Raw genomic sequence first — 27,981 nt, 5'->3', positions numbered from 1 at the left:
AGAAAAAGCGGAAGTTGGCGTCAACTGGAGTGAATTTGAGCGCGGCCGTAAAATGTTGTTTAAAACATAAAAATGTCAACAGAGGAACTTTGTCCGGGAATAAAAAAGAACGAGCAACAAGGGCAAAGATGTTTTTCCTTTCAAACTATGCGAGGTCTGTACGCTAGTTTTTTTTTCTCCTTTCAAACTGTGTAAGGTCTATACGCTAGTCTTCTTTATTTTTTGTGACAAATTTGTCCGCCTATTAGCACGTATTTTTGTCAGCTGTGTGTGTGTTGCAATATCAGAAGAGCGTTGTTAGTGTTATCGTCACCTATTAAGTAGGTATGTGTGTCAAATTACATAATAGTTTACGAGAGACAATCTTCAACAGATATCTCTAAAAACGATTCAAGTGATACAAAGTATTATTTACCTGCGATAACATTTAAGTATCTTCACAACTGGTGAATGTCACGTCTTTAATTTCGCATGGCTAGATAATGAACAACATTGTCAAAGTCAGTCATTGCGTCAAAAAGATTCCTTCAATACGCCCCCACCAACTTGCCTGCTTTTACGCTCCAGTTAAATCTGAAACTTCGACTATCAATAACTTGATCTTAATTCAATTTGAAAATAATGATAAAAGTCATAATAGTGGGTTTATTTTTTTGTAAATAATCGAGTTAAATCTGAAAACTCAACGATCAAACAAAGCACAGAACAAATTATACCATTCTGGGCTTTTAACTTTTATAAAAGCCCAGAATGGTATAATTTGTTTGAAAGTGCATAGAACCACACATTGCTACTCAAGTACATATCTTTAATATTTGCATGCTAACAAGTAATAAACAACATTGTCAAAGTTAAACTCACAAAGGTTCATTAAAACCTGCCCCCACCAATTTGCCTGCTAGGTGAAAGGCATGAGCCCAATGCCCGCCAAACAATTAACCAATAAAGCACAGGAAAGAGAAATTTGCAATTGGTAAAAATGAAAATGAAAATGAAAACAAAAAAAATATTCCCTATGATGCCAGTATGCATAACGTCACAAGTGACTCAGGAAGCTGCGAATTAAGAAATTTGCCTGTGAAAATTTACTTCACTTTTGGCAAAATCACATAATAAATATGTGATTCCGAAAATTATTGCCAGTGTGTTTTGTTAAATATTTTATGCTTTTTAAGTGGGCTCATTTTTTTTCTATTTTGAAAACAGTTATTTCAACTAGAGGTGGGAACGTTTGTAAAAAAAAGTAAGGCGGTGCTAAACCAGATTGTGTATGAAGGTTCTACTTTGTGTTGCTTCCTTGCTCCAGATGTCCAGCAGTTGACTGGCTTCAAAGAAGAATCTAGGCCCCCTCATGTTAAACAGGAAGCAGGGAAGATTAAAGAGGAAGAGGAGCTGCCTCTAACTCCTGTCGTGAAGCACGAGTGTGAAGAAGGCAAAGACAAAGCACTCGAGTCACTGCAATCTCATCGCAGCAGCTCACTACAATATGTGGCAACGGAAGAACTTCCTTCTCAGCTACAATGCAGAAATTCCAGTTTGGAGCGGAAAGATCCACAGCAATTCTACATGAAGGAGGAAGAGGAGGAGGCGGACGTGAGCAAGTTGCCACTTTGTGGTGTCTCCACGAAGAGCGAAGACGAAAACGAACCACTGGAGTGTTCACAGCATCACCGGCACAGTCCAAGTGGAGGGCCGCCACATGAAAACCTCTTAGCGCCTCTCTCAGAAAGTGACATCGAAGAATCTTTGAGGAGTGACATAGACTCTGAGGATGACGACAATTTGACATCACCGATCTCAAAATGCTCTGAAAAGAAGCCAACGCTTGGCAACAAGAAATCATCCCAAACGCGTAGAAAACGTTTTACTTGCTCAGTTTGTGGGAAAAAGGCAGCCAATACAACATCTCTGGGCAGACACATGAGAACACACACAGGGGAAAAGCCCTTCACTTGCTCAATTTGCAATAAAATATTTACACAAAAGGGAAGTATGCTAGCACACATGAGAATGCACACCGGGGAAAAACCCTTTAAGTGTTCACACTGTGGGAAAAATTTTGCTCGTAAGGGAACAATGATTGGACATATAAGAATACACACAGGAGAAAAACCCTTTAGTTGCTCATTTTGCAATAAGACATTCGGTCAAAAGGGTAGCATGCATTCACACATGAGAAAGCACACAGGAGAAAAACCATTCAGTTGTTCGACTTGTGGACAAACCTTCTCCCACAGGGCTGCTATGGTGACACACATGAGAAGACACACGGGAGAAAAACCCTACAGTTGCTCAACTTGTGGTAAAATATTCTCTCAAAAGCCACATCTGATATCGCACGTGAGAACGCACACAGGAGAAAAACCCTTCAGTTGCTCAATTTGTGGTAAGCTTTTCTCTCAAAAGCCACATTTGGCAACACACATGCGAACACACACGGGAGAAAAACTCTTCAGTTGCACTGTTTGCAGTAAAACATTCTCTCAAAAACGTGGTATGCAATCGCACATGAGCAAACACGCAGAAGAAAAATTTTTGAGATGCTCAACCTGTGGTAAAACTTTTTCTCAAATGGAACATGTGATAGCACACATGAGCACGCACACGGGAATACCATTTAGTTGCCCAGTGTGTGGTGAAAGCTATGGTCATCGAGGCAGTTTGATCGAACACATGCGCAAACACAACACAGGGGCGGATAAAATGTCATTCAAGATTGAAGATGTATAAAGAGAATATATTCTATCCAATGTGCGCTCCACAACCAAGTCACTTGTATAAGTTTCAAAAAGAATAAAACATATGTATCACCATAATCCATTAATGTGTGGGGTTTATCTTGTACTTGGCTATGATGATTAGGTGGATTTGGTTGGGTTTTTTTTTTCTTTTTCAAACCGCTCCACACATCTTTTATGTGTATTCAACAGCTTAAAAGGCTCTAGGCTGAAAAGAAATCTGGCCTTACTAGCCATAAAGACATATCTTTATAAGGACTACCTCTCTCACACTAAATCTCTGCCCTACTCTGGTCTTATCTGCTCCATCGGAGGACAAACTAAAACAATTATTTTCTGCTCCTAACTCCATAACCCAGCCCCCTGATTGTTTTACCAGCCCCTCTATACTCCTCAGATACCTGCAACTCTCTTGATTTTCAATGAGAAAATCAGTAAGATCCACCAGCTTGGCCAAGTCACTTCTAGTGTGCCCCAGGGCTCTGTCCCAGGGCTACTCCTTTTCATAACTTATTTCATACCACTTGGCAATATCTCCTGTAATGACACCCAGCTCTATCTCTCGCAAACCTAATTGTACACTCCCACCCTGTTCTCTTACCCACTGTCTTCAAATCCTGGTTCACCTCTACTTCCTTAAACTCAACACCAATAAAACTGAACGCCTCGTTGTCTGCGCCAGGGCTGCACCTTCCAAACTTGAGTTTTTCCCTTAAAATTGATAACTACATTTTTTAGAGCCTGGGTGTCATTCTTGACAGCTCGATTTCTACTAGTGCTCATATCAATAACATAACCTGGGCTTCATAGTTCCATCTGCATTAATCATCTGTCCCTCTCTCACCCTTCACACCACCGCCAAAGCCTTGTCCCTGCCCGTCTGAATGATCACAACTCTCTTCTCTTTGGCACCCCCCAAAAATCCTTCCAATAAACTCCCTACAACCCAATCTTTCATGTAAAATCTCCTTGGATGTCCAGAAAAGCTCTGACAAATAAAAAAAAATTCATATTGAACTAAATTGTCCCAAAGCAACTACAAGTTTTACTCCGACCAAGCAACAAGGTTAAAAAAAAGACTTAAAAATACACATTTTTTTATCTTTTGACAGCATTAATGATTCATACCTTCCACTTGCATCATAAATTTTCATCCTGCCACCAGCTCAAAGCTGCCAAAGGTGTCATTCGGTCGCTTCTTCTCGCTTGACAAATCTCCTGGTATGTGGCGACTGTTGCCTTGGTCTAAAGATTTCTTCAGAGACTGCATTAAGTGACTCATTCACCAGTCCTTTCAATATGGTGACGATGTAGCGCTCCAACCACGGAAGAACTCAAGTTGAACATGCAACATTTTTGCCACCTTTATGGAACACAGCATATGCCTCAGGAATGTTCATTGTGGAATTACAATGAATGAAATTAATCTATGAGTGGTATGGATCATCATGTCTGAATAAATACTTGTACTTATGACTCAATAAGTAAGACTAAAAGTTTTGCGATGCGACACTTTCTATAAATCTCTACCAGTGTTGACATTTGCATTTTTTCATTGTCATTTCTATTGATCATATGCTGGCCTTGCATACTAGCTAGTCTATTAGATAAAATTATGGTAGCTCAAAATCTCAGCGAAGCTCAACTTTCTTGGAATTTATTTGACGACATACATTGAACAGAAGTACAGGTGTAAATATTGAATTAACCAGTGAAAAGAAACAAATGGTGGTAGCATGTTTTCACAAACTCAAAGGGAGACATCAAGAGTGATTTTCATTATTAGTTTTCCACATGCTAAGATGCTAAGCTACTGCACAATTATTTATCACACAAAAAATATGTGGTTGACTATTTGTTACAACTTTATGGGGAACTGCAGTATTACTCCATTGTTTTTCATTTTTGTGTGTCACCATGTGTTGATTCAATTGGAAGTTCAAAGCAAATGTGTCAATACACATCAATCAACGAAAAGACTTTTCTTATGGTGTATTGCCATGTGTGTTCCCAACTATTGCATTCAGTGCAGCTATAGGGGTTTTTCCTCTCGTGTGCAATTTTATGTGCATATCTAGACTTGTTTTTCTAATGAAATTTTCACCACAAACTGAGCACCCAAAGGATTTTTCCCCAGTGTGTATCCTTGTCTGTATTTCCAGGTGTTCATTTCGATAGAATCTTTTGCCGCAAAGTGGGCAACGAAAAGGTTTTTCTACTGTGTATATTTTCTTGTGTCTTTCTCTAAGATTGCTTTGAGCAAATTTTCTACCATAAATGTTGCAGCTGTATTTGTTTTTGTTTTCATATTCTGAAGACTTGTGTTTTTCTGAAACTTCTTTCTTGTCGGGACCTGTCTTATCAGAACATTTTGACAGTCTGCCTCCACCTTTGCCATCTGCGTTGCTCCTCAAAGGTTGGTCTTTTTTATCTTTGTTGTCACTTGTTGAGAGTGGAGCTTGGTAGTCTTTGGGCACTGCTTCAACAGATTGTTCTCCTGTGGGACTGTGATGAGGAGACCTGGCTGGTTCCTCCTTCAAGGGTTCCTCAGTCATGGGCAACATAGGTATGTTGGTACTGGCCTCCTGTTGTGGGTGTTGTGGATGCCCTTGAAGTTCAGGGCAAAGCTCTGTTTGATTCGCTATCAACTTCGAAATATCTAAAAGGCGCAGAAAAAAAGAGTTAAGCTTACATGGCCCAAATATGACTACAGGTATGTAGAAATGCTACTACTGTATTACAAACCCAATTCCAATGAAGTTCGGACGTGGTGTAAAAATAAAAACGGTACATTGACATACAAATTATCTTCAACTTATATTGAACTGAAAAGATTACAAAGGCAAGCTAAGTAATGTCCAAATTAAAAAAAATATATATATATAAATATATATATATATATATATATATATATATATATATATATATATATATATATATATATATATATATATATATATATATATATGATTTGAGCAAATATTTAAAAATGGAGGCCTGCAAGTTTAAAAAAAAGTTGGGACAAGGACAACAAATGACTAGGAAAAAAAGGTTTATTAAGTTAACCATTAGCTATCTTGTCTTGTTTTGTATTCGATTGAATCTAGGATGTTCAACCTATATTTAATTGAATGCACTAAAAAGACAAAATATTCAAATAGTGTATTGTTCCTTTTACGTTTTCTTTACAAATAAAGTTAGAAAATATTACATACATGAATGTATCACTATTGTTGAGTCTAAGAGTCGGCCACCGTACTTATTAGAAAATAAACGTGTATGTTTTGCGATCAGACCTTGCATGCGTATGACAATTTGAGTCTTGCAAACTGCCTCCAGTTGCCGTCGGTGTCGCTCGGTCTCCTCCCTCGCTCGATTAAGTTGCTCCTCGTACGACGCTATCGTTCTTTCAAACAGTCCCAAGATTTCGTCAGCGGCCACATTCATCCGCTCCCTCACCAACGTTTTCAACATCTTGAAGTAGACTTACAGTTACAAAATTTGAACCTGTGCCCCTTTTATGTGTGTGCGCGTGTGCGTTTGTCCTCGTAGTTGCTTTGAGGCCAGCAACTTCTTTTCGTCTTTTGGCTGTTGACTGCTTCTTCCTCTCGATCGCATTAGCGCCACCCACTGAAACAGTGAACCGGGATGCCCGACTGACCTCCACCATCCATCCATTTTCTGAACCTCTTATCCTCACAAGGGTCGCAGGCTTGTTGGGTGCGTATCAATTGCGGACTCGGGAAGAACAGGCAAACTCCCCAAAACTAGGCACGAGCGAGGTGCAAATACTTTTTAAAGACGCTTTGTGATTTAGAATTACCGTTTACTGGTGTTACGTAAATGCAGCACGCGTACTACGGCATTGCAGAGAAACCGTTCTTCGGCAGCTTCAAGCTTCCTCGACGACTGCTGTTGTTGTCAACAGTGAGTTATTTTAATTTCAGAAGAGTGGTTAGCCTCACAGTGCAAAGGTTGTTGTATTTATTTTCAGCTGCTTCCCTCCAGTGTGGAGCTTTCATCTTATCACAGGCAGGATACAGCTCTCGACGAATGATAACGAAAAATGCTTGTTGCTTCTCCCCCCAAAAAAATTTTAAGGTTGAAGACAACTTACAAATTTGGTACTTTAGTCAGAATCTTAAAGTCATCATTAGCATTTCGAGGGCCACATAAAATGGTGTCAGAGACTGTATTTGGCCCCTAGGCCTTGAGTTCGACACCTGTGATTTAGAGTGTCCAATACACCCACATGCATGATTTTGGAGAGTGGGAGGAAGCCGGAGTGTGCAAAGAGAGCCCACGCAGGCTCGGGGAGAACATGCAAACTCCAGACAGTAAGGCCGGTGTGAGCTGGAATTGAACTCCGGACCTCTGAAAGGGCGGACGTGCTAACCACTCTGACATTGTGCCACCCCTTTTGACTCTTAGTAAAATGTAATGAAAAATTGTCAAAATCAATCAATATTTTTTGTTCATGTAACCAAGGCCGATAGACCTTTAAAATTGCTTGATTTATATATATATATATATATATATATATATATATATATATATATATATATATATATATATATATATATATATATATATATATATTACAGTATGTGTGTATATACACATTACAGCATAAAGCAAAGACACCCCCCCAAAAAAATCTGCATTTTTTCCCTCCATTTTACAGTTGAACAAAGTATGACTACGCAGCCTGTAATTTTGATCTTCATTGTTATGCTAAAAGATAACCCAAAAATCAAAATTTACTTTTTTAACCAGCGCAGACATAATGACAAGTGTATCACCTTGCTGGCCAGACATTTGGCTGTTCTGTAGAGCTTTATGGTCAGAATAACAACTGTCCTCATTGGCCAGATATGCAAAAGAACACAAGGAATTTATGTCAGGTGGTACAAGCCATTCCAGTATTACAAAACAAGCAACATTAAAATAAAAATAATATACAGAATATGACACCTAAGTATAGTCTTTACGTGATATTCCGTAAGGGTGCCATTGATGCAACAGTACAGAACAATGACAGATGAGCAAGCAATGCAGAAAGTCACCAAGCAAAACTAGAGTAAAGTTACAATTATAAATCAGTGACAGTTGTGCAGATATTGTGGGGAATCTTTACATTCAGCAGACTATCTTTCAAAAATAAATTACGTGGACACGAGTCATTAGTCGACTTCTGTCTTAAAACGCTGGTGCAGAGAAGTCAAGTTGACGGATGGACTCGTCTTTTTCTCTCTCTCTCACTCTCCATGTTGTGACACCGCATGTGAGTAGTCAAACTGGACTTGTGAGAAAACCTTTCACCACAAAATGAGCAACTAAAGGGTTTTTCTCCAGTGTGTGTTCTCATGTGTGTCTTCATATACGACTTATGGGAAAATCTTTTGCCACACAATGAGCAACCAACAGGTTTTTCTCTCGTGTGTACGGTCATGTGTGCGCCCACGTGCTCTTTTCGTGAAAACATTTTGCCACAAACTGTGCAGCGAAAGGGTTTTTCTCCGGTGTGCGTTCTCATATGTCTCATCATATGCTGTTTTTTAGTAAAACGAGCATCACATAACACACAGCTAAAACGCTTACGCATTTTCAAAGGTTTCTTTTGGACAAAATTCGGCCTCTCTTTACCACGTTTCGAACGTTTGTCATAACCATTGTATTCCATATTGCTGTCAGGGTGTATTTCAATATCGTTGTCCAGTGGAGCTAAGAGGTTTTCAGGTGGTGGTCCTTCATAGTGGTTTTCTCTTGGACTGTCATGATGAAGTGGTGATGATTCAGGTGGTTTATTTCTGTCTTCACTCTTCACAGAGATAACAGGCAGTGGCGACTTGCTAACATCAGTCTGCTCCTCTTCCTTCTTTAAGAAAAAGGAATGGGGTTTCTCCAAACTGGAAACTGACTCATTTGGCTGGGCTGATTTTTTTTCCCGATGAGCATTCCAAGGCTCGACATCTGCAGTCTCCTTCTCTTCCTCCTTTAAGAGAAAGGGATGCTGTTGCTCCAAATTGGAGACCGACTCATTTGGCTGGGCCGACTTTTTTTCCTGATGAGCATTCCAAGGCTCAACATCTGCAAAATGCAAAAAACATTAAATCAGTTCAGAGTACTGCTGTTATGCCATTTATCAATTTTCTCTTCAAAAACAGTGGAAATGCCATGATGTGACTAGATTTTGACTATCAGAATAGATTTAAACTATTAGACAAATACAGTAATCCCTCGTTGTTTGCAGTTAATTTTTCATGCATGTGTATGTGGGTACCTGAATCTTGTTATCATGCTTGGTCAGCTACAGGCTTCAGTCTAATTCAACTTCCGGGCACCACTAATCTGAGGCCAACTGCGGCTCTCCGTAAGACTACAGCCAAGGGATGGAAACGAGAAGGTATAACAGTACAGGTACTGTATAAGGTTTTATAATTTAAGATTTAAGTAAATATGTGTACTGCAGTAGTTTTGACTTCCGAGGAATGCCCGTGGCATGTGCATCTCCAAATAAGTCGTCTGTCTGCCATGCAGAGAACATTCAGCGAGTCTCTCCGCAATATAGCTTTTTTTTTTTTTTAAAGAAAAATCCGCGATGCACTAATGCCGCGATAGGTGAGGCGCGAAGTAGCTTGGATCACTGTATTATCTATTGCTTTCTAAAACGGCTGGCTGCCTTTGCTTCGTGTGCAACGTCACACTTTCTGTGAGTTTGGCTCAGCCTTAATAGATAAACAACACATTGTAAATATATTACAGAAAGTGGACTAAAATTATGTCTACAAACCTTCAACATGGAGGAAAATTTGAGTCTTGCAAACTTCCTCCAGTTTTTCTCTTTGCCGCTCGGTCTCCTCCCGCGCTTGACTAAGTTGCTTCTCATAAAAAGCGATTGTGTTTTCGAACAGTCCGCAGATTTCGTCTGCAGCCGCAATAAGGCGTTGCCTGACTAACTCCTGCAACATTTTAATGTTTTTGAAGGTGAACAGCGCGCACAAGAACGCTTATCGTCCACTAGAAATGTGGACTGCTGTGCTTTGTTTGCTAACTTCCGTGACTTGTACTGCCCTGCAAGTGGTTATCCGGTCCTGGCGACTGTTGATGACGTCACTATAGACTAATATGTATTTCATTATTGTACGTTGTGTGTTGGTGTATTATGTTTGTTAAGGTGTTATTCTATGTTATGTTGACAAATAATCGTTAATGGTATGTCAATTGTTAATGTTTATATGTAAAAAAAAACGGTGTATTTTTTTAACTCTTTGCCACCACCTCGCTGTTGTATTGAATGACTATAGCCAATAAGGGCATTGAAGTTACACAAGCGAAGCATCTGTCGTGTTCTTTAATTGAACAATAAAAACGTGGGACGACTGCCTCTTAGCTTTGAATTCCACTAGCAGATGTACAATTCATCGCTTCCATTTCCGTGACCAAATATTGTCAAATACAGTCTGATGTGTGTGTGTGTGTGTGTGTATTGATTTGGGTTAAAGACAACACTCTCTTTTAACTATACCTTTTATTTATTTTGCTAACATGTTAATTAAATTTTATTTGTCTGTATTTTTGTTGTTGTTTTTTTTTAAGACATCTTGTTTCGAATATTACAGTATTATTTCATACGACCTGATCAAACTTGATAAATGGACCTTTGGCTCATTGATAAATGGGTTTGTATTTGAGTATCACAGATCCGGCATGCATACATACTATATACAGCATGTACGCACTAATGCCTCATCACATCTAATTACATCACTTCTGATCACAGTCTAGTTAGGCTTTTCAACTAGCTGCGTGCTAAAGCTAACACATGAAAAAAATGGAAGACACTTTTATCATGTTTTACATACAACGTTGTTTAAAATACAAAGCAACATGGAAGACGTTAAACCCAATCTAATTATTACACTTCCAGAAAAATTATATCTAAGGCGCAAGTTTACAGTATACGGGCAGCAACACCAAAAAAAAACACACACACACACATAAAAAAAGCACTTATTTAAAGGGACAATGTGTAAAATTTAGACTGTTTTTTTATTATGGACAGCAGGAGATGCTGCATTTATCATTGTCCGTAGCTATAACAGACATGGCAGCCTCCGGAGGTCTTTATCTAAAGTCTAAGTCTAAAATGATTGTCCCTTTTAATACCTGTATTCAATATGGAGCACTAAGCACAATGCAAACATATGAACAACTCATAACCAGTGATGACAAGGTGAATGAAGACAAAAATGTCAATGATGTGATGACCTTACATTATGATGCGGTCTTCTGTGCAGTAAAAAAAAAAAAAGAGCATTTACATCTCATCGGAAGAATAAAACTCCATAAAAGCGATACATGATCTGCTTCTGGTAACCTGGTATTGCAGTGGACCACTTCAAAACATTTATTCCACCTTTTTGTGTATCTGCATGTGTCGAGTCATATTTGATCTTTGAGCAAAGCTTCCTCCACAAACCGAACAACTAAATGGCTTTTCTCCTGTGTGTACTCTCATGTGTTTATGCAGACTTTCTTTTCGAGAAAAGGTTGAACCGCAAAATGAGCAGCTAAAGGGTTTTTCTCCGGTGTGCCTTCTCATGTGTTTTTTCATACTTTGTTTTACAGAAAATTTGGCGCCGCAAATTGAGCAGCGGAAGGGCTTTTCTCCAGTGTGGGTTCTCATGTGTAACTGCACATGTTCCTTCCGAGAGAATGTCTTTCCACAAACCGAGCAACAAAAAGATTTTTCTCCTGAGTGCGTTTTCATGTGTCTCATCCAATGTGACTTACAAGTGAAACTTTTTCTGCAAACAGAGCAGCTAATATGTTCTTTTTTTGTGGGACACTTTTTGCGTTTTCGTGTTGTTTTCTTTTTGGGAGTCTCTTTTTGCGAGCATTTCGACTCTTTGGCATCAGCTTCATAGTATGCGTCGCTCCTAAAAGGTTCATCCGTGTCGTCACTTTCTGACATTGGTGCCAAAAGGTTGTTTTGTGGTGTTTCCATATTGTGGTCTTCAGTCGGACTTCTATGAGGAAGCCGGGACCACTGGGGTGGTTCGACCTCGCTGTGTTCGCTTTTGACAGCGACACCAGGCGGTGGGAACTTCTGCTCTTCCTCTTCAAATTGGGGGGGCTCCAGATGCTCCAGCTCCAAACTGGAGATCGCCCACAGCGGCTGAGGGGGAAGTTCTTCCTGATCACCAATCAGCTGCCGGACGTCTGCAGGACACGAGCAACACAAAAAAAAAAAAATGGGTCAGACCGGTCAAACATGATATTTGGTATGAAGTCACACTGGTCAACTGTCTTATCCAGAATTGAAAAATGATCCTGACATCTTGGTAGGATAATGGTTCCTATCCAGCAGGCTAGAAAAGCTTTCACCTCACATTAAGCAATGAAAGGGTTTTTCTTTTGAATGGATTTTAAAATATATCCAGACTCCTTATAGAGCATTTTGTCTATTTGTCATCACCTTCACATTCTAAGCCGCTCAAAGGCTCTGCCATGTCGTTGCTCTCTGACAGAAGCGCTAAAAGGTCATCTGGTGGCGGTCTTTCACAGTGGTCTCCGCTTGGATTGCTATGATGAAGCTGTGACCACTCAGATGAGTCATCCTTGTTGATTTTTATCTCCAAAGAGACACCATTCAGAGGCAACCTGCTGACACCAGCCTCCTCTTCTTCCTCTTTGATGTGGGGGAGCTGTGGATACTCCTGCTCCAAACTGGTGCTCCCCAACTTGGCATCAGGAAGTTCTTCCTGGCGACCAATTAGTTGCTCAACATCTGCAGGGCATAAACACACTTTGGCTCATATGGGTCAAACATCATACTATGTATATGTATTTTGAAGTCAGAGTGGTACTAAATTTCAAAATTAACTCAGAGTTACAGCAAGTTGAGGCTACACAAAATTTCAAGCAAGCCGTGTCAAGTCAGTAATTGGGTTATTCACGTCAATATAAATTATATCATACATTCTATCAACATTTTGTCAACCAAACTTGCGCTTTCACAAAAATACATTTGCACATTAACCACGTTGCACTTTCAAACAACTCTCGTAATATGCGCATACATACTGCATTGTAGTGGGCAGTACTTTCATTTTACTTTCATCCAAGGAAGTGTTCAATTGGCTGAAAGGAAGACTCAACATGGATGGAATCTGTTGTGTTTCTGGTTCAAATTAATTTGTAGTAAGTGTAATTCACAACATTCACATACTGTGTCGGAGTTTAAATTATTTCGTTTTGTGGAATGAGAATGTTCTCAAATGAACCAAATATAACTCGTATTAGGCGCATAATCTTTGGAATAGCCTTTTCAATAAAATGCCCAATTTGTATAGTTCGAACGCTCCGTTTAGATAAAGGAAATTTTAAGTAGAAGTTTGGCAGACAGACCTTCTACACGTACAACAACTTGTGTCTTGCAAACAGCTTCCAGTTGGCGTCGGTGTCGTTCACTCTCCTCCCTCGCTCGACAAAGTTGCTCTTTGTACGACGCTATCGTTGTTTCGAAAAGCACGTAGATTTCATCGGCGGCCGCGATCAGTCGCTCCCTTACCAACTCTTTCAACATTCTGATGTTGGATTGTGGACAGTATAGCAAGACGAGTTGTTCAAGCGTTGGTTGCTATGCTATCTTAGGCCTTTTTGTTTTCCGATGGCGCTTGACATAGACGTCAAACAGACCCCGCCTTGAGCTGCTCAAATCCTGCTGGGATACGTATTGGCGCTTGCCATATTGAATGTGTCAGCTTTGACCCGTAAATTGAAGCAAGCCAGTGAACTCATCATGAAGCACCGTTCTACGAAGTGCACAAAGATAATAACTCATTCACATACATATCATTATAATGAAAGTGTTTACGTTCAATCTAAAGATCGAAAGAATATGAATGTTTACTCGTATTTGAATTTCGATGCTTATTGCGTTAGTGTTGGTGTCATATACTTTGGTAGTTGTATACGTTCCAGAAATCACTTAGACAAAATGTGTCAGAAAGGTTCTAGGACTGGTGTTGCAAAAGGACTTTTAAATCCAAATGGAAAATTACATGGTTCTGACATCATCAATGCAGCCATAAAATGAAACTTGAGCCAACCATGCCATCGAAGAACAAACAGCCAAAAATATTGACATTCTGACATTTACTCACTTTAGCCAGTGGATCACACATTATTAATGGCTGTCATTTAAAAAAAAAATACGACTAGTATCTCCGTTCTGAAAGTTGTGGACAGATTATTAAATATGAGACGAAAGTGTTGAAAGTGATGAAAATGTAAAACAAAATGCAGTATTTAGAAAATGTTAGGGGTGCATTCACTCTAAAGAGCTAAAAAGCTAAAAAAGCTAATGTGAAATGGATTCTATCTTTCAAATGAGAGCTGTAAAGACACAAGAATTCAGTTGTTTTTTTATTAAAGAATGACAGCAATACACAGAAAATGGCTTACAATCAGACACATAACATCTTTTACAATGCTTTAGTACCCACGAGATCTTGATGTTTTGAAATGATGTATAAGTCTTGAATAACGTAGATGCCACACCCACTTTTAAGATGAATAAAATTCAAAAGAAAAAAAAAACATTATTTCTCTGTGTTGTGTGAATGCATATGTGCAGTCAGACTGACCTTATGAGTAAAGCTTTCACCGCACACTAAGCAACTGAAAGGTTTTTCTCCTGTGTGTCTTCTCATGTGCGTTACCATAGTTCCCTTTTGAGAGAAGGTTCTGCCACAAATTGAACAACTAAATGGTTTTTCTCCCGTGTGCGTTCTCATGTGTGCTACCATAGTTCCTCTTTGAGAGAACGTTCGGCCACAAGCTGAGCAAGTAAAGCGTTTTTCTCCTGTATGTGTGCTCATGTGCATTGCCATAGCTGCCCTTTGAGAAAAAGTTCGGCCACAAGTTGAGCAAATAAAGGGTTTTTCTCCTGTGTGTGTTCTCAAATGTTCTACCATAATTGCCTTAAGAGCAAATCTTTTACCACATGTTAAGCAGCTAAACGGTTTTTCTCCTGAATGTGTTCTCTGGTGTTTTACCATATTTGCCTTTAGAGTGAATCTTTTACCACAGTTTGAGCAACTGAAGGGTTTTTCTCCTGAGTGCGTTCTCTGGTGTTCTACCATATTTCCCTTTACAGTGAATGTTTTACCACAAATGGAGCAGCTAAAGGGTTTTTCTCCTGTGTGTGTTCTCACGTGTCGTCGCAGATTTTCCTGAAGCGAGAACAATTTACCACATGTTGAGCAACTGAAAGGGATTTGCTTTGAGCCTGTTTTCTTTTGATGACGAGTTTTGATATTCCGAGTTGCCTCCTTTCGAGAGCATTTGGGCTGTTCTTCATGGCAGTCTGCTTCGCTTGTCAAAATTGCTTTCAAGTCGTCACATTCTGACAGCGGAGCTAATAAGTCGTCTGGTGATGGTCCTTCATAGTGGTCTTCACGTGGGTTGTGATAATGTCGCTGTGATGACACCGCTGGCTCCTTGTCATCATCTTCACTCTTCACAGAGACGTCACTAAGTACAAACTTACTGATGTCAGCCTCCTGTTCCTCTTTAACCTGGGTTGACTGTGGATTCTCCTTCTTAATATGGGGGGATTTGAGACACTCCCGCTTCAAATTGGAACTCCTCCACATTGGCTCATGCAAAAGGTCTTCTTCTTGAACAATCAGCTGCTGAGAGCCTGCAGGACAAAAACAAAAACTCACACACTTTAACCCACACGAGATATACATTTTGTATGGTATGATGTATGATATTAGGTCAGCTGTGTGTTATGTAAACCAATGCAATTGATTTTTATAGTCAGCTTCAACACAGATATGGCTTGTTTGGTGTCTGTACCTCCATTAACTACAAAGAAAGCGAAAGTGACCACAAGGAGGAAAGGAATATTCATCAAGGTTGAATTTTGAACTAGGACAACTGTACACATCATCATAATTTTCCCTTTACTGCAATATAGATAAAACATAATCCGACACTTATCAAACATTATAACAATGAATCAAGATGAAATAATCACTAACAAGGATAAAAGAAAGATGAGGTAAACAAAAACACAGGAGTGCATCAAATCATTAATGTTCTTTGGTGTGTCCTTTGTAATGTGTTTTTGTTTGCCATTACTTTTTGTTGTTTTTTGTTTGATTTGCACTTCAGGGACACCTACTGATACCAATGTCACGTGACACAATCAGTGTTGTGGTGTTGTGACAAGGGAAAATATGTCTTTTTGTTTACTTGATAGTTAAAATGCACTTACGGCTAAACAGTTCATATTCACATGTCCTGAGATTTGTCATTTTTTGACCTTCCTTGGAAAAAAGAGAATGCTGCATTTTCTTTTTGTACGACAGATCAAAGAGCACCACATCGTATTGAATGTATTCATATTGAATATTGATTGATTAATATAGTATAGCGTGTTGTGCGCAGACCTTCGACGCGTATCACAGGTTGAGTTTTGCAAACATCCTCCAGTTGTCGTCGGTGTCGCTCGCTCTCTTCTTTCGCTCGACAGAGTCGCTCCTCGTACGACGCAACCGTTCTTTCAAAGAGTCCGAAAATTTCTTCTGCGGCTGCAATTAGTCGCTCCCTCACCATTTTTTTCAGCATTTTGTTTCTGTTGTCGGCAGTTCAACGAGCAATCAAGAACCGTCGCGCTTGTTCTATCACGTCCGAGCGTAAAGCTACTACGCTAACTTCCGCTCTTTCTTCTTCGTTACTTTCCAACAACGCTGTGACGCCAACGAAGAAAAAGTCAATGTTAGCAATAGCATAGCAGCCAGCCACACGTCGTCAACGAAGGCCACAGTACCACGTCCAACAGCAAAATGCTGAAAGATTTGTTAAGAGAACGACTAATTGCTGCCGCCGACGAAATCTTCGAACTATTTGAACGAACGGTCGTGTCATACGAGGAGCAGCTTTGTCGAGCGAGGGAGGAGAGCGAGCGACACCGACGACAACTGGAAGCAGTTTCCAAGACCCACATTTTCCTACGCGGCGAAGGTATGGTCACGAAACTTCAAATTGGATGTGTGCATCACTGTATCCATCAAATAATTCCGTGGAAAATGTATCATCGAGTGTGCCTGTAAACCCCCTGAAAAAACTGCTAAAGACATGGATAAATGTTAAGTCTTCAGCTCCCTACTCAAGTAAAAGGCGAAAAGAGGAGCTAAGATGGCGTATGATCAATCTTGTTATGAGCAGCTCCATATATGAAATATGACTCGTAAAACCCACTGTAATTTACCTTATATAGCTTAGCTACTGTTATAAAAATTCATAACTTTTGGAAATATGAATATTCCTGCAGGCATTCAGCAGGGGATTGGTCTTCAGAAAGAACTTACCACTCAGTTGCAGTGGGAGAGCTCAAGTTTGGAGCAAGAGTATTTACAGCCTCCAAAGACTGATGAGACAAATGGAGATGCAAAGCCTTCCTATGTTAAAGTTGAAGAAAAAGATCCACCATTACCGCAGTATGAAGGAGTAAAAGGTGAGGCTGACTTCAAGTTCCCAGTGACTGTTTTAGTGAAGAGTGAAGATGACAAAGATGAAGCAACCAAATGCTCACAACTTCATCATTGGAGTCCAAGTGGTGACCACTTTGTAGAACAACCACCAGACAATTTCGTAGCTCCACTGTCAGATCAAGGCAACATGGATGGACTTGTGAAGAGCAAGGCAGACAGTGAACATGACAGCAAACAGTCCACGTGCTCTGAGGAGATAACACCAAACAAGAAAACTTCTAATAATAAAATGAAAACAGCTAAACAAGAAAAGATTTTCAATTGCATGTTATGTGGCAAAATATTCGGTCAAAAGGCAAACTTAGTATCACATATGAGAACACACACAGGAGAGAAACCCTATAGTTGTCCGTTTTGTGAGAAAACATTTGCCCTAAAGCAAAATCTGGAAATACACATGAGGATACACACAGGAGAAAAACCTTTTAGTTGCTCATTTTGTCAGAAAACATTCACTCTAAAAGGAACTCTAGTAAAACACATGAGAACCCACACTGGAGAAAAACCTTTTAGTTGCCCATCTTGCGAGAAAACATTTGCTCTAAAGCAAAATCTGAAATTGCACATGAGAACACACACAGGAGAAAAACCGTTTAGTTGCTCATTCTGTGAGAAAACATTCACCCTAAAGCAAAATCAGAAATTACACATGAGAATTCACACAGGTGAAAAACCTTTTAGTTGCTCAATGTGTGAGAAAGCATTCTCTCGGGGGCAACAGTTGGAATCACACATGAAAACACACATGAACCAAACTCTTTAGTTGCCCAGTTTGATGTAAAACATTTTTTCAGAAGCAACATGAATTTCAAATAAATGTAATTTTCCAGAGTCGCAGAAATGCCGTTTTGCTGTGTAGTACTACATCACAATTGTTATCATTGTCAAATTGCACAGCCGATTTACTATCTTCACACAATTTTTGAATTTTCAACTGGTAACAATTTCTCATGAGTTTTTGTTGCACTGATGGCTTCCGCAGGTGTCAAACCTGATCTACATCGTATATGAAACTTGACTCAAACTTGTTGACTTCTGTTTGAACCTACCTGCACTGTTGTAAAATTGACAATTCTTCTGGGAATGGAACATTGAAAATGAGTGTATGTTGTTCTTGGTTTCATGTGAAAGCCTATATTAGCATGTTAGCTAACTGAAAGGCCAAACTTGACTAAGCAGATGTAGCCTAGGCACGCATGCTAAATACATGTATCGTGGTTTATTTTCAATAAAGTGCTGATGTATTTAATTACAAACAGATTTACGTTTTGGATGTATCATTTCAGATGTCACTGGATACTAATACTTGCGGGGTAGGTTTACTGTTCAGCAGTTTTGTGTCAGCATTGAGGAAGGAGAATGTTCATGGAGACTTTTTTCCACTAACTAAAATTGTAATTGGCAGTCTGTATCTCCGTTAGCCAATTGTTAAGCTGTCACCCCCCCCCCCCCAAAAAAAAAAAGAAAAAGAAAAAGAAAAAAGCCATTCTACTGAAAATAGTTAAACCTCTGGATAAAAACACTATTAAACAGCATTATCTGCAGCTTGGCCGACATTAAGGCACAGTTGAACTTTCCAGTTTTCACTCCAATCACTTTAAAAAATTAAATAGATAAGCTTCAGACAAAATAAACTAATCACACATCAAAATACCTACTTTGTGTTCGCTCAGCACTAGACTGCAATAAGCAATTATCTCCACTAAGGACTATTCCAATGAAATAGCACGTACCGTATGTTCGATGTGTGATGCCCTGATAGCCTCGGACTTCTGCATCTTCCACTGGAAAGAAGACTAAGATCTGATCCCAAGGCCCTGCTGAAGTTGTGAATTGAAACAGGAATGGGCTAGCGCCTGAGGTCCTCTTCCAAAGACTTTCCACCAGTCCGATCAGAGAGGCCAAAACTGACAGCACACCTGACAATGGATGTCGTGTGATTTGTGAGGCGGGCTTGATGTTTAACTCGATCAACTCCAAAGATGTATTTTTACGTTTGTCAGGAGGCCACACGTTCAATCCCAGGTACGTACGTAGTCATAAAATAACCCTAACTTAAGCTAGCACTTTCAGTGTCATATGGTGTGCTGCTTAAAGGTACAAACATTGTAATCCCTGTATCTATGCAAGATCATATGTTGAACCTTGTGCGTACAGGACACTAAGGTATTGAAAAGTGTAAGAGACGTGCGCGAGCCAAGTATGCACAGTGACGCGGAGGCCATGGTGAAACGCCAGTACAAACAGCAGACAGAGACAAAGAAAAATAAGAAAAATATTTTAATAACTAAATGTAGAAATATATAAATGTGGAATTATGAAACAGCCATCAAAACAAATGCTGCAGCAAATGAATGTGACAATAAATCTTGTAATTCATAGAACATTTACTTAATTCCGGTTACATTGCATCATCTAACTGTGTTAACATTAACAATTAACGAGTTTGGAATCAACTTGAATGAATCATTGCACCTTATATAAAAGGATTGACGTAGTTACAAATTCCTTAGAAAAACATCTGACAGTAGTTGGTATTGGCTGCTAATGCAAGTACCAAGTCTTGAAAATAAGACAGTAGACTAATACACCAATACTAGTACACTCACTTACTTTAAATACTACTTAAAGTAGAAAAATAAAAGTAGATCCCTTCAATTACTAAAAGACCATAAACGGAACTAAAATATTTGTGACGGCCCTAAAACAGATAAAAATTAATTTGCAGCAAGGATGAATGATAAATTACGACTGCATGGAGACCTCTTTTCAAGATGAAGCCAGAACATGAACAAAGGAGTATGTACAGCGAAATTATTATTGCTTGCCTTCGCCGATGTGTGATCTTACATGTCTCTCCAAGTTTGACTTATGAGATACAGCTTTACAAGAAATTGAACAACTAAAGCGTTTCTCTCCCGCGTGCAATCTCATGTGAGCTACCATGTTACCTTTACGAGAGAATGCCTTGCCGCAAATTGAGCAACTAAAGGGTTTTTCTCCTGTGTGCAACCTTATGTGTGTCATCAAGCTTGGCTTTCCAGATAATTTTTTACCGCAAATTGAGCAACTAAATGGTTTTTCACCCGTGTGTGTTCTCATATGTCTCACCAAGTTTCGCTTTCGAGGGAATGTTTGACCGCATGTTGAACAGCAAAAGGGTTTTTCTCCAGTGTGTGATTTCATGTGTCTTTCCAAGTTTGACCTGCGGGAGAATGTTTGACCACAGGTTGAGCAACAAAAGGGTTTTTCTCCTGTATGCGTTGTCTGATGTGCTACCAGTTTACGATTCTGAGAGAACATTTTGCCACAAGTTGAGCAACTAAAGTGTTTTTCTACTAAGTTTTGTCCTCTGTGTGCTCTCATATGTTTCTCCAAATTTGATTTTCGAGAATATGTTTGACCACAAGTTGAACACCTGAAGGAATTTTCTCCAGTGTGTGATTTCATGTGTCTTTCCAAGTTTGACTTGCGGGAGAATGTTTGACCACAGGTTGAGCAACAAAAGGGTTTTTCTCCTGTATGCGTTGTCTGATGTGCTACCAGTTTACGCTTTTGAGAGAACATTTTGCCACAAGTTGAGCAACTAAAGGGTTTTTCTACTAAGTTTTCTCCGCTGTGTGATCTCATATGTCTCTCCAAATTTGATTTTCGAGAATATGTTTGACCACAAGTTGAACACCTGAAGGGTTTTTCTCCATTGTGTATTCTCATGTGTGTCACCATGTTTTCCTTTCGAGAGAATGTTTGACCACAAGTTGAGCATAAAAAGGGTTTTTCTCCTGTGTGTGTTCTCATGTGGTTTTCCAGACTTCCCTTTCGAGGACAGGTTGTGCCACAAACTGAACAACTAAAGGGGTTCTCTCCTGTGCGTGTTCTTGTGTCCCCAATGGTTTTAGTACAACCTGTGCTGGTTAAACATTTTGTAAACGTTTGTGAAGTTTGCTTATGGTCAAGAATTGTCTCCTCGTCAGAGCAGTTTGATTGTTTGTCATTGCCCTCGCAGTCTGTGTCACTCCTCAAAGGTTCTTTGGTGTTGTCGCTGTCTGGCAGTGGAGCTAAGCGGTCGTCTGGTGGTGGTCCTTCACAGTGGTTTCTACATGGGCTGTCGTGATTAAGTTGGGACCACCTCAGCGCTTCACTGTCATCATCTTCAGTTTTCACAGAGACGACAATCACCCGCAACTTGCTGATGTCAGCCTCCTCATCTTCATCCTTCACGGGGGGCGACAGTGGATCTTCCTCCTTCACACGAGATGCCAGTGGATTCGTTTCTTCCTCTTTAATGACGGTGGGCAGTGGATCCTTTTGCTTCAAACTGGACCTCTCCCACTGCAGCTGGGGGGTAAGCTCTTTCTGACAGCCAGTCTGCTGTTGGGCGTCTGCGGGACACAAGCAGTATTATAATTACTGCCATATAGTAAACCTGCAACCCAAGCATTGGCTAAAGTCGTAATATAACCCCGAGATTGCCTTGCAAATTAGTTCTAAATAGTTCCTACCAGACATGTTTTGGAATTGCGAGAAGAAACCGGAGTACCCGGAGAAAGCCCATGCAGGTAAGAGAGAACATGCAAACTCCACAAGCGAATCCGCGACCTCTGAACTGTCGGGCGGACAGGCTAACCACTCTTGCACCGTAAAATGGATGCCGGGAAAATAGGAACCCGTCGATAAACATGCATTGTTTTAAGTCCGAACGGCATTGGTGTTTTTCGACAATTAGTTGTAGTCATTTAGCCGAGTGCCCATTTACTTTATTCTTGATTTAAAAACAAAACAAAGACGTGTGGACATACCTTGGATGTGCAACATGATGTGATTCCTGTCAACAGCTTCCATTTGCTTCCCAGGTCGCTCTTGCGACGCCATTGATCAGTTGAACATTTACTTACACGTTGTGGATTCCAGTCACATCGTCTTGAAAACGTACCGCCATCATATTTTCTTCGACAGTGCTTTAGAGCAGGTAGACGTCCGCGGTAACGAAAGGCTGCCTTCTAGCGGTGCTTTAGCGCGTACTGCAAGAGGCGAACTGAGCGAGAAAGACAATCTCAAAATCCTCTACCAAGGGCGCCAGCATGAAAATAATAAATACATTAGTAATTCTATGACATTTTAAGAATTAGCAATCAAATTATTTCATGATGCTCTGGGGAGGAGCAACAAAGCTAAAATAAAGAGTGAACATCTTTTGACATGAAATATTAAAGTAATAAAAATGAAATACTGTACCACATTTAAATAACTAAACAAACACTGGTGTGAATAAATAATTTAATAAAGTAATAACCATAAAGCTGTGAAAACATTCATTTCAGTTCCATTAAAGGTGCCCGTGTCATGGAGAGTTCATCTTTTTGGAAACGATGACCATGTTACAATGTAGATTTCTAAAATGTTATTTCTCTTCATTGGTTAAATTTTAAGCATTCCTTGCTTATTCTGCATTCTCAACACCAGCCGAGAAGATAAAAATGACCCGTGAGAGGCCTGATGATGGTTGTAAGCCCTGTATTTTAGCATTTTTAAAGTCAAGAAAAAGCCTGTTTTGGCCCCTCCATTCACTCGGCTGTAGCAACTTGGCTCTAGCAACCCGCGTTAGAATAAGCAGTCAAGATGCTGGATGGAAAGATGTTTTGCGGTCGGCCAGCACTGATCAATGTCATGAAGCAGGAGTGGCAGCCACATGGTTAGAGGAGCAGCTTCAGTAAACAGGACGTTTCACATCCTGGTTAGAAATAGCGGTATATAAAACTCATATTCAGTAAGAAATTAATTGTGCCAAATGTAATTCATGAACACATATTTAAATGTGGAAAGTGGAAAAAAATACCATCTAGGTCATCTAGGTCCTTTAACAAAGCCAACACATGGGAGACAAAAAGTAGAAAGTAAAACTAAAGATAACAAATAACTTAAAGGGCCACCATAAATTTATTCAAATGAGTCAAAGGTATTGAAGTCGGTTGAAGGTTTTTCTTCAGTGCTTTCTCTGTTGTGTGATCTCCTATGTCTCTTCAAATTTGACTTTCGGGTGAATGTTTGACCACAAGTTGAGCAGCTAAAGGGTCTTTCTCCCTTGTGTATTCTCATGTGAGACACCATGTTATCCTTTCGAGAGAACTTTTGGCCACAAGTTGGGCATGAAAAGGGGCTTTCTCCTTTGAGCGCCGATTCCAGATCCGGCTTTTGAGTTAATCTTTTAACACATAAAGAGCAACTGAAAGGTTTTTCTCCCAAGTGAGAGCCCATGCAAGTCTCCAATTGTTGTCTTTGAGGGAATGTTTTACAACTTGAGCAACCTTGGGGTATTTCTCCAGTGTTTTCCCCTTTGTGTGATCTCATATGTCTTTCCAAGTTTGACTTGAGAGAGAATGTCAAACCACAAGATGAACAACTAAAGGGTTTTTCTCCCTTGTGTATTCTCATGTGCGTCATCATGTTTTCCTTTCGAGAGAACGCCTGACCACAAGTTCTGCATGAAAAGGGTTTTTCTCCTGTGTGTGATCTTATGTGCGATTTCAGATGCGGCTTTTGTACGAATCTTTTACCACACATTGAGCAACTAAAAGGTTTTTCTTCTGTGTTTTCCTCTTTGTGTGATCTCATGTGTCTCTCGACGTTTGCCTTTAGAGAAAATGTTTGACCGCAAGTTGAGCATCTAAAAGGTTTTTCTCCCTTGTGTATTCTCATGTGTGTCACCATGTTTTCTTTTCGAGAAAATGTTTGACCACAAGTTGAGCATAGAAAGGGTTTCTCTCCCGTGTGTGTTCTCATGTGAGAGTCCAGATGCGGCTTCTGAGTGAATCTTTTACCACACAATGAGCATCTGAAAGGTTTTTCTCCTGTGTGTGTTCTCATATGTCTTTCCAAATTTGACTTTAGAGAGAATGTTTGGCCACAAGTTGAGCAAAAAAAGTGTTTTTCTAGATGTAGTTTTTGAGAACATGTAACACTGAAGGGTCTCTCTCCTGTTTGTCCACCTGTAAGTCCATTCAAATATTCACTTTCAGCAAAGGTTTTGTCACAAACTGAGTCAGTTGAGTATATTTTAAACGTTTGTGATATTTCGTTATTGCCAAGAGTTTGTTCCTTTTCAGAGCATTTCTCATCACCTTCACAGTCTGTGCCACTCCTCGAGGTTTCTTCCATGTCGCTCTCTGAGAGTGGAGCTAAAAAGTCACCTGATGGCGCTTCTCCACGTAGACTCTCATGACGAAATTTTGACCCGTCGGGTGTTTCTGTGCCATCATCTTCGCTTTTTACAAAGGCACCAGCTAGTGGCAACATGCTGATTCCAGTCTCCTCCCTTTCCTCCTTCACCTGGTGGGATTGTGGATCTTCTTTCTCTTTAACATTGAGGAGCTGTGGATCCCCCTTTTCTTTCTTCACATGAGAGGACTGTGGATCTTTCTCTTCTTCTTTAACATGGAGTGAATGAGGACCCTCTTCTTCCTCTTTGACATGTGGTGGCTGTGGATCATCTCGATATGAATTGGAACTCATCCACACTGCCTGATGGGGAAGTTCTTCCTGATGAAAAACCAGCTGCTGGATACCTGCACTACACAAACAGTCGTTTATGCTTAAAAAGCTACTGCCATACATTCAACCTTTTTTTTTCTCAATCGAACATTGTCATTGTGTGATGAGGTAAGAAATATTCAGACATAATGGTGTACACTGAGAATCACATCACGTTTAATCAGGGAACTCAGAGAGGACAGACACGGCTGGTTGTTATTGCAGCTTTGAGGAACTGTGATGTAATTCTCAGGTGATGTCGAGAGTCAAAATGGCCACCCCCCTGATAGATGAAACAAAGTTATCTGGAGGCAAATAACTTCAAAGAGGTGGCTCATTTACAGTATGCAACTTGGCAAACAGCGAGCGTGCCCTGTTTCTGAATCCCTGCAAAAACATGACAGCCAGTACTATCAGTCATGAAAACCTTGACTTTTAAAACCTGGTGAACTCAAACTTGACGATCAGCCCATGCCTAGTTACAACAATCGCTTAACACAGTGACTCAATGATTCTTTTCACTTGACCATGACAAACACTGTAGAAATTAATTCCCATATATAATTTTGAGTAGATAAGTCTAAACAATATTTCCCATAGCCTAGGATAAATATGTTGCTACTATCATTCAGAAGGCTCTTTCTTTCTATTTCCAAAATGTTGTTATCCTCCAATCCAGTTATGGAGTTCCTTAAAAACAAATCTTTTTCGCAGGAAACAAACTAATCTCATTTAGATTTACAAAACTATCTATTGGAAATATTAATCACGTTGAGTGTAAGAAAACAAACGTTTCCATTGTATGAATATTTAAAATACTAAGGCCGAGGCTTCATTTGCACACATGCCAAATTTTCTAAAGTAATACCGTCTTTGGTACACACAGCAGTAGTTTACTCATAATCATAATTTCGTATGTAGGGTGTTTTATTGTTTTACTCTCAAATTCATCATTGCCAGAAGACAATAAAATATAAAAAAAACATAGGACATGTGGACAGACCTTGGATGTGCAACACAGGATTTTTGCCAACAGCTTCCAGTCGTTTTCCTTTTGGCTTGTACAACGCCATTGCTCAGTTGAATATTTAAGATATGATATTCGCCGCTTGAGTACAAACGCTTTTCATTTTTCTGGATGTTTTTCGATTCAAGTTAATCTGGTCAACAAACCTTGTTTCCTTGTCGCCTTGAATCAACGCTGCCATTTCTTTTTCTTTTGTGGTGACTGACTTTACAGCAGGTGAACTTCCGCAGTAACTCAACGTTGCTCTCTAGCGGCGAATTTGAAAACCCAATACAAATTTCAAGAAAGAGTAAAAAAATGGATATGTTCATCCGTATGTCTAATAATCATTATTTATATTACATGGGGAGTGCATGTTGGGTGATAATATGGCCAGGCTAGTGAAAAATCCCCGGACACCCAGGGGTTACGTCCAATCAAATCTCGGATGTGTGCGTACGACAGGAAAACGACTGAAAGCTTTTGGCGACAGACTGTTTCTGTACAGCCAAGTTACATCCAGACTTTCTACCAATGTTCTGCAATTCAGATTTTCATTCAAATTTTCTCAGCTCTTAGGTAAGAAGTTTCTGAATCATTTCACACCTTTTCCCCTTCCACCCAAAAACTCAAAATACGGTCATTTTACCATGGTTAATTTCCCTCGTCGGCATTGTTGGTAGAGCTATCTGGAGAAAAGTCACACTTGAGTAGATTAGGTCTGTGATTAAAAGTAAAAATGTATATAATGTGGCGAGGCGAAGAAACCACACGTTGCTGTGCTAGTGTAGATCTTTACTCTTCGCATGCCATCACAAAAATGATACAACAAAGTCCAAAGCGGCAAAGACAAAGCCAACAGGTTCAAAGCATCAAAGATTCATGGCAACATGCCTATTGGGTGAGAAACATGGTCCACTCGAGTGCTTAAAAGCCATAATAGGGTTTAGGCAATATTAAATGTAAAGACTGGTACAAATACAAAATGCAAATAAGGCAAGACCCATATTGAGTGCAAATATTTTTCCATTTTATTCACCAGCTGTCATCATCAAAATTCCAACAAATGTAATGCAGGAATGTTCCCCCACAAACATTGCAACAAAAAGATCCCTTTGCCTTATCACGGTCAGATAATGGAGCCAAGGCGTCATCTGATGGCGGTTCTCCAATCTGGTCTCCATTTGGACTGTCATGATGAAGCTGTGACAACTCTGGTGGTTGCTTTTCAACATGTTCGCTTTTCACTGAAACAATCAGTGGCAATGTGTTGATGAATTCTTCCTCCTCCTCTTCATCCTTCATGTGGGAAAAGTGTGGCTTCTCCTCTTCCTTCTTCACGTGGGGGGTTTGTGGATTCTCCTCTTCCTCCGCCACGTGGGGAGAGTGTGGATTCTCCGCTTCCTCATTCACATGACAGGACTGTAGCTCATCTTCCTCTTTAACATGGTTGGGCTGTGGATCGTCGTGCTCCAACTTGGAGCTCACATTCTGCTGTGGAGGGTGAAGGACATCTGAAGAAAAGAAAAAAAAAAAAACATTCATTATGGAGCTGGAATGAGCCAAAGTCTCTTGGATGTATGAGCTGAGCCATCTGGGGGCAATCTATGGTGACAATGAATGTGAGATTTTGTCCTTCCATTTTAGAGAGCTTTTTAGTGAGCAGACATTACAAGACGGAGAGGTGATGTGAGTGGAGTCACTATTGCTCAGTGTCACTGTGCCATGGGCCTGCCACAGGCAAGCTCACTTCCAATAACTTTACAATTTAAAGTAGTCCGCAATTGAAAAAAAGTTCATCTGATTTTCTTAATTAGAGAGAGAGAGAGAGAGAAAGGCTCTTATTTGGAATCAGGCCGTAAATTAGACGGTCATCCTTTTGAACAATGGGGTTGGATCCACCAGCCAAAGTTGTAGACATTAAAGCCAACAAACAACAGGCGTTGCAGAAGGCTAAATCAGAAAGTTCCACTTTGGATGAACAAATGCGACTGTTTTCGTAACAAAGCCAGGGTGCAACTAACTGGATACCTGAATACACCGTTTTTGTAAGGTAAAATGTGACGCTCCCTTGATGCACCAGCTTGAAGAAGTCATATTTTAAATCATTTACCTGGAAGGGTAGAAAGGTGCAAAA

The 27,981-nt window shown here is 39.9% G+C and overlaps 6 protein-coding genes and 1 pseudogene across 7 annotated transcripts; 2 read left to right on the top strand and 5 right to left on the bottom strand.

The window, feature by feature from the left end:
* Positions 1-6: 6 nt before the first annotated feature.
* Positions 7-2,816, top strand: LOC148429245 (uncharacterized). The gene is made up of 2 exons (XM_088422678.1): positions 7-154; positions 1,307-2,816. The coding sequence occupies exons 1-2, from the start codon at positions 73-75 to the stop codon at positions 2,728-2,730; spliced, it is 1,506 nt and encodes a 501-aa protein (XP_088278804.1). The 5' UTR covers positions 7-72; the 3' UTR covers positions 2,731-2,816.
* Positions 2,817-7,453: 4,637 nt separating this feature from the next.
* On the bottom strand, positions 7,454-9,817 carry LOC148429244 (uncharacterized). Its single transcript, XM_088424375.1, has 2 exons — positions 9,532-9,817; positions 7,454-8,828 (listed from the first exon to the last, which is right to left on the bottom strand). Exons 1-2 carry the CDS (start codon positions 9,707-9,709, stop codon positions 7,960-7,962), a joined length of 1,047 nt encoding a protein of 348 aa, XP_088280501.1. The 5' UTR covers positions 9,710-9,817; the 3' UTR covers positions 7,454-7,959.
* A 458-nt stretch (positions 9,818-10,275) lies between these two features.
* LOC148429243 (uncharacterized) lies at positions 10,276-13,402 on the bottom strand. Its single transcript, XM_088423124.1, has 3 exons — positions 13,152-13,402; positions 12,220-12,531; positions 10,276-11,963 (listed from the first exon to the last, which is right to left on the bottom strand). Exons 1-3 carry the CDS (start codon positions 13,327-13,329, stop codon positions 11,149-11,151), a joined length of 1,305 nt encoding a protein of 434 aa, XP_088279250.1. The 5' UTR covers positions 13,330-13,402; the 3' UTR covers positions 10,276-11,148.
* Positions 13,403-14,158: 756 nt separating this feature from the next.
* Positions 14,159-16,673, bottom strand: LOC148429242 (uncharacterized). The gene is made up of 2 exons (XM_088423258.1): positions 16,208-16,673; positions 14,159-15,450 (listed from the first exon to the last, which is right to left on the bottom strand). The coding sequence occupies exons 1-2, from the start codon at positions 16,383-16,385 to the stop codon at positions 14,348-14,350; spliced, it is 1,281 nt and encodes a 426-aa protein (XP_088279384.1). The 5' UTR covers positions 16,386-16,673; the 3' UTR covers positions 14,159-14,347.
* LOC148429241 (uncharacterized) lies at positions 16,297-18,561 on the top strand. Its single transcript, XM_088423890.1, has 2 exons — positions 16,297-16,781; positions 17,092-18,561. The coding sequence occupies exons 1-2, from the start codon at positions 16,604-16,606 to the stop codon at positions 18,072-18,074; spliced, it is 1,161 nt and encodes a 386-aa protein (XP_088280016.1). The 5' UTR covers positions 16,297-16,603; the 3' UTR covers positions 18,075-18,561.
* Positions 18,562-19,573: 1,012 nt separating this feature from the next.
* Positions 19,574-22,253, bottom strand: LOC148429240 (uncharacterized). The gene is made up of 2 exons (XM_088422169.1): positions 22,111-22,253; positions 19,574-21,693 (listed from the first exon to the last, which is right to left on the bottom strand). Exons 1-2 carry the CDS (start codon positions 22,181-22,183, stop codon positions 20,129-20,131), a joined length of 1,638 nt encoding a protein of 545 aa, XP_088278295.1. The 5' UTR covers positions 22,184-22,253; the 3' UTR covers positions 19,574-20,128.
* A 1,287-nt stretch (positions 22,254-23,540) lies between these two features.
* LOC148429239 (uncharacterized) lies at positions 23,541-26,323 on the bottom strand (annotated as a pseudogene). The gene is made up of 2 exons (XR_015866593.1): positions 25,842-26,323; positions 23,541-24,873 (listed from the first exon to the last, which is right to left on the bottom strand). The product of XR_015866593.1 is annotated as an uncharacterized LOC148429239 (transcript).
* Positions 26,324-27,981: the final 1,658 nt, after the last annotated feature.

This window comes from Hippichthys cyanospilos, chromosome 1 (genome assembly GCF_059441005.1).
Source record: "Hippichthys cyanospilos isolate Australia breed blue-spotted pipefish chromosome 1, RoL_Hcya_1.0, whole genome shotgun sequence".
Taxonomy (NCBI): Eukaryota; Metazoa; Chordata; class Actinopteri; order Syngnathiformes; family Syngnathidae; genus Hippichthys; species Hippichthys cyanospilos.
The sequence above is the reverse complement of the archived record's forward strand: the minus strand, read 5'-3'. Positions and strand labels throughout refer to the sequence as shown.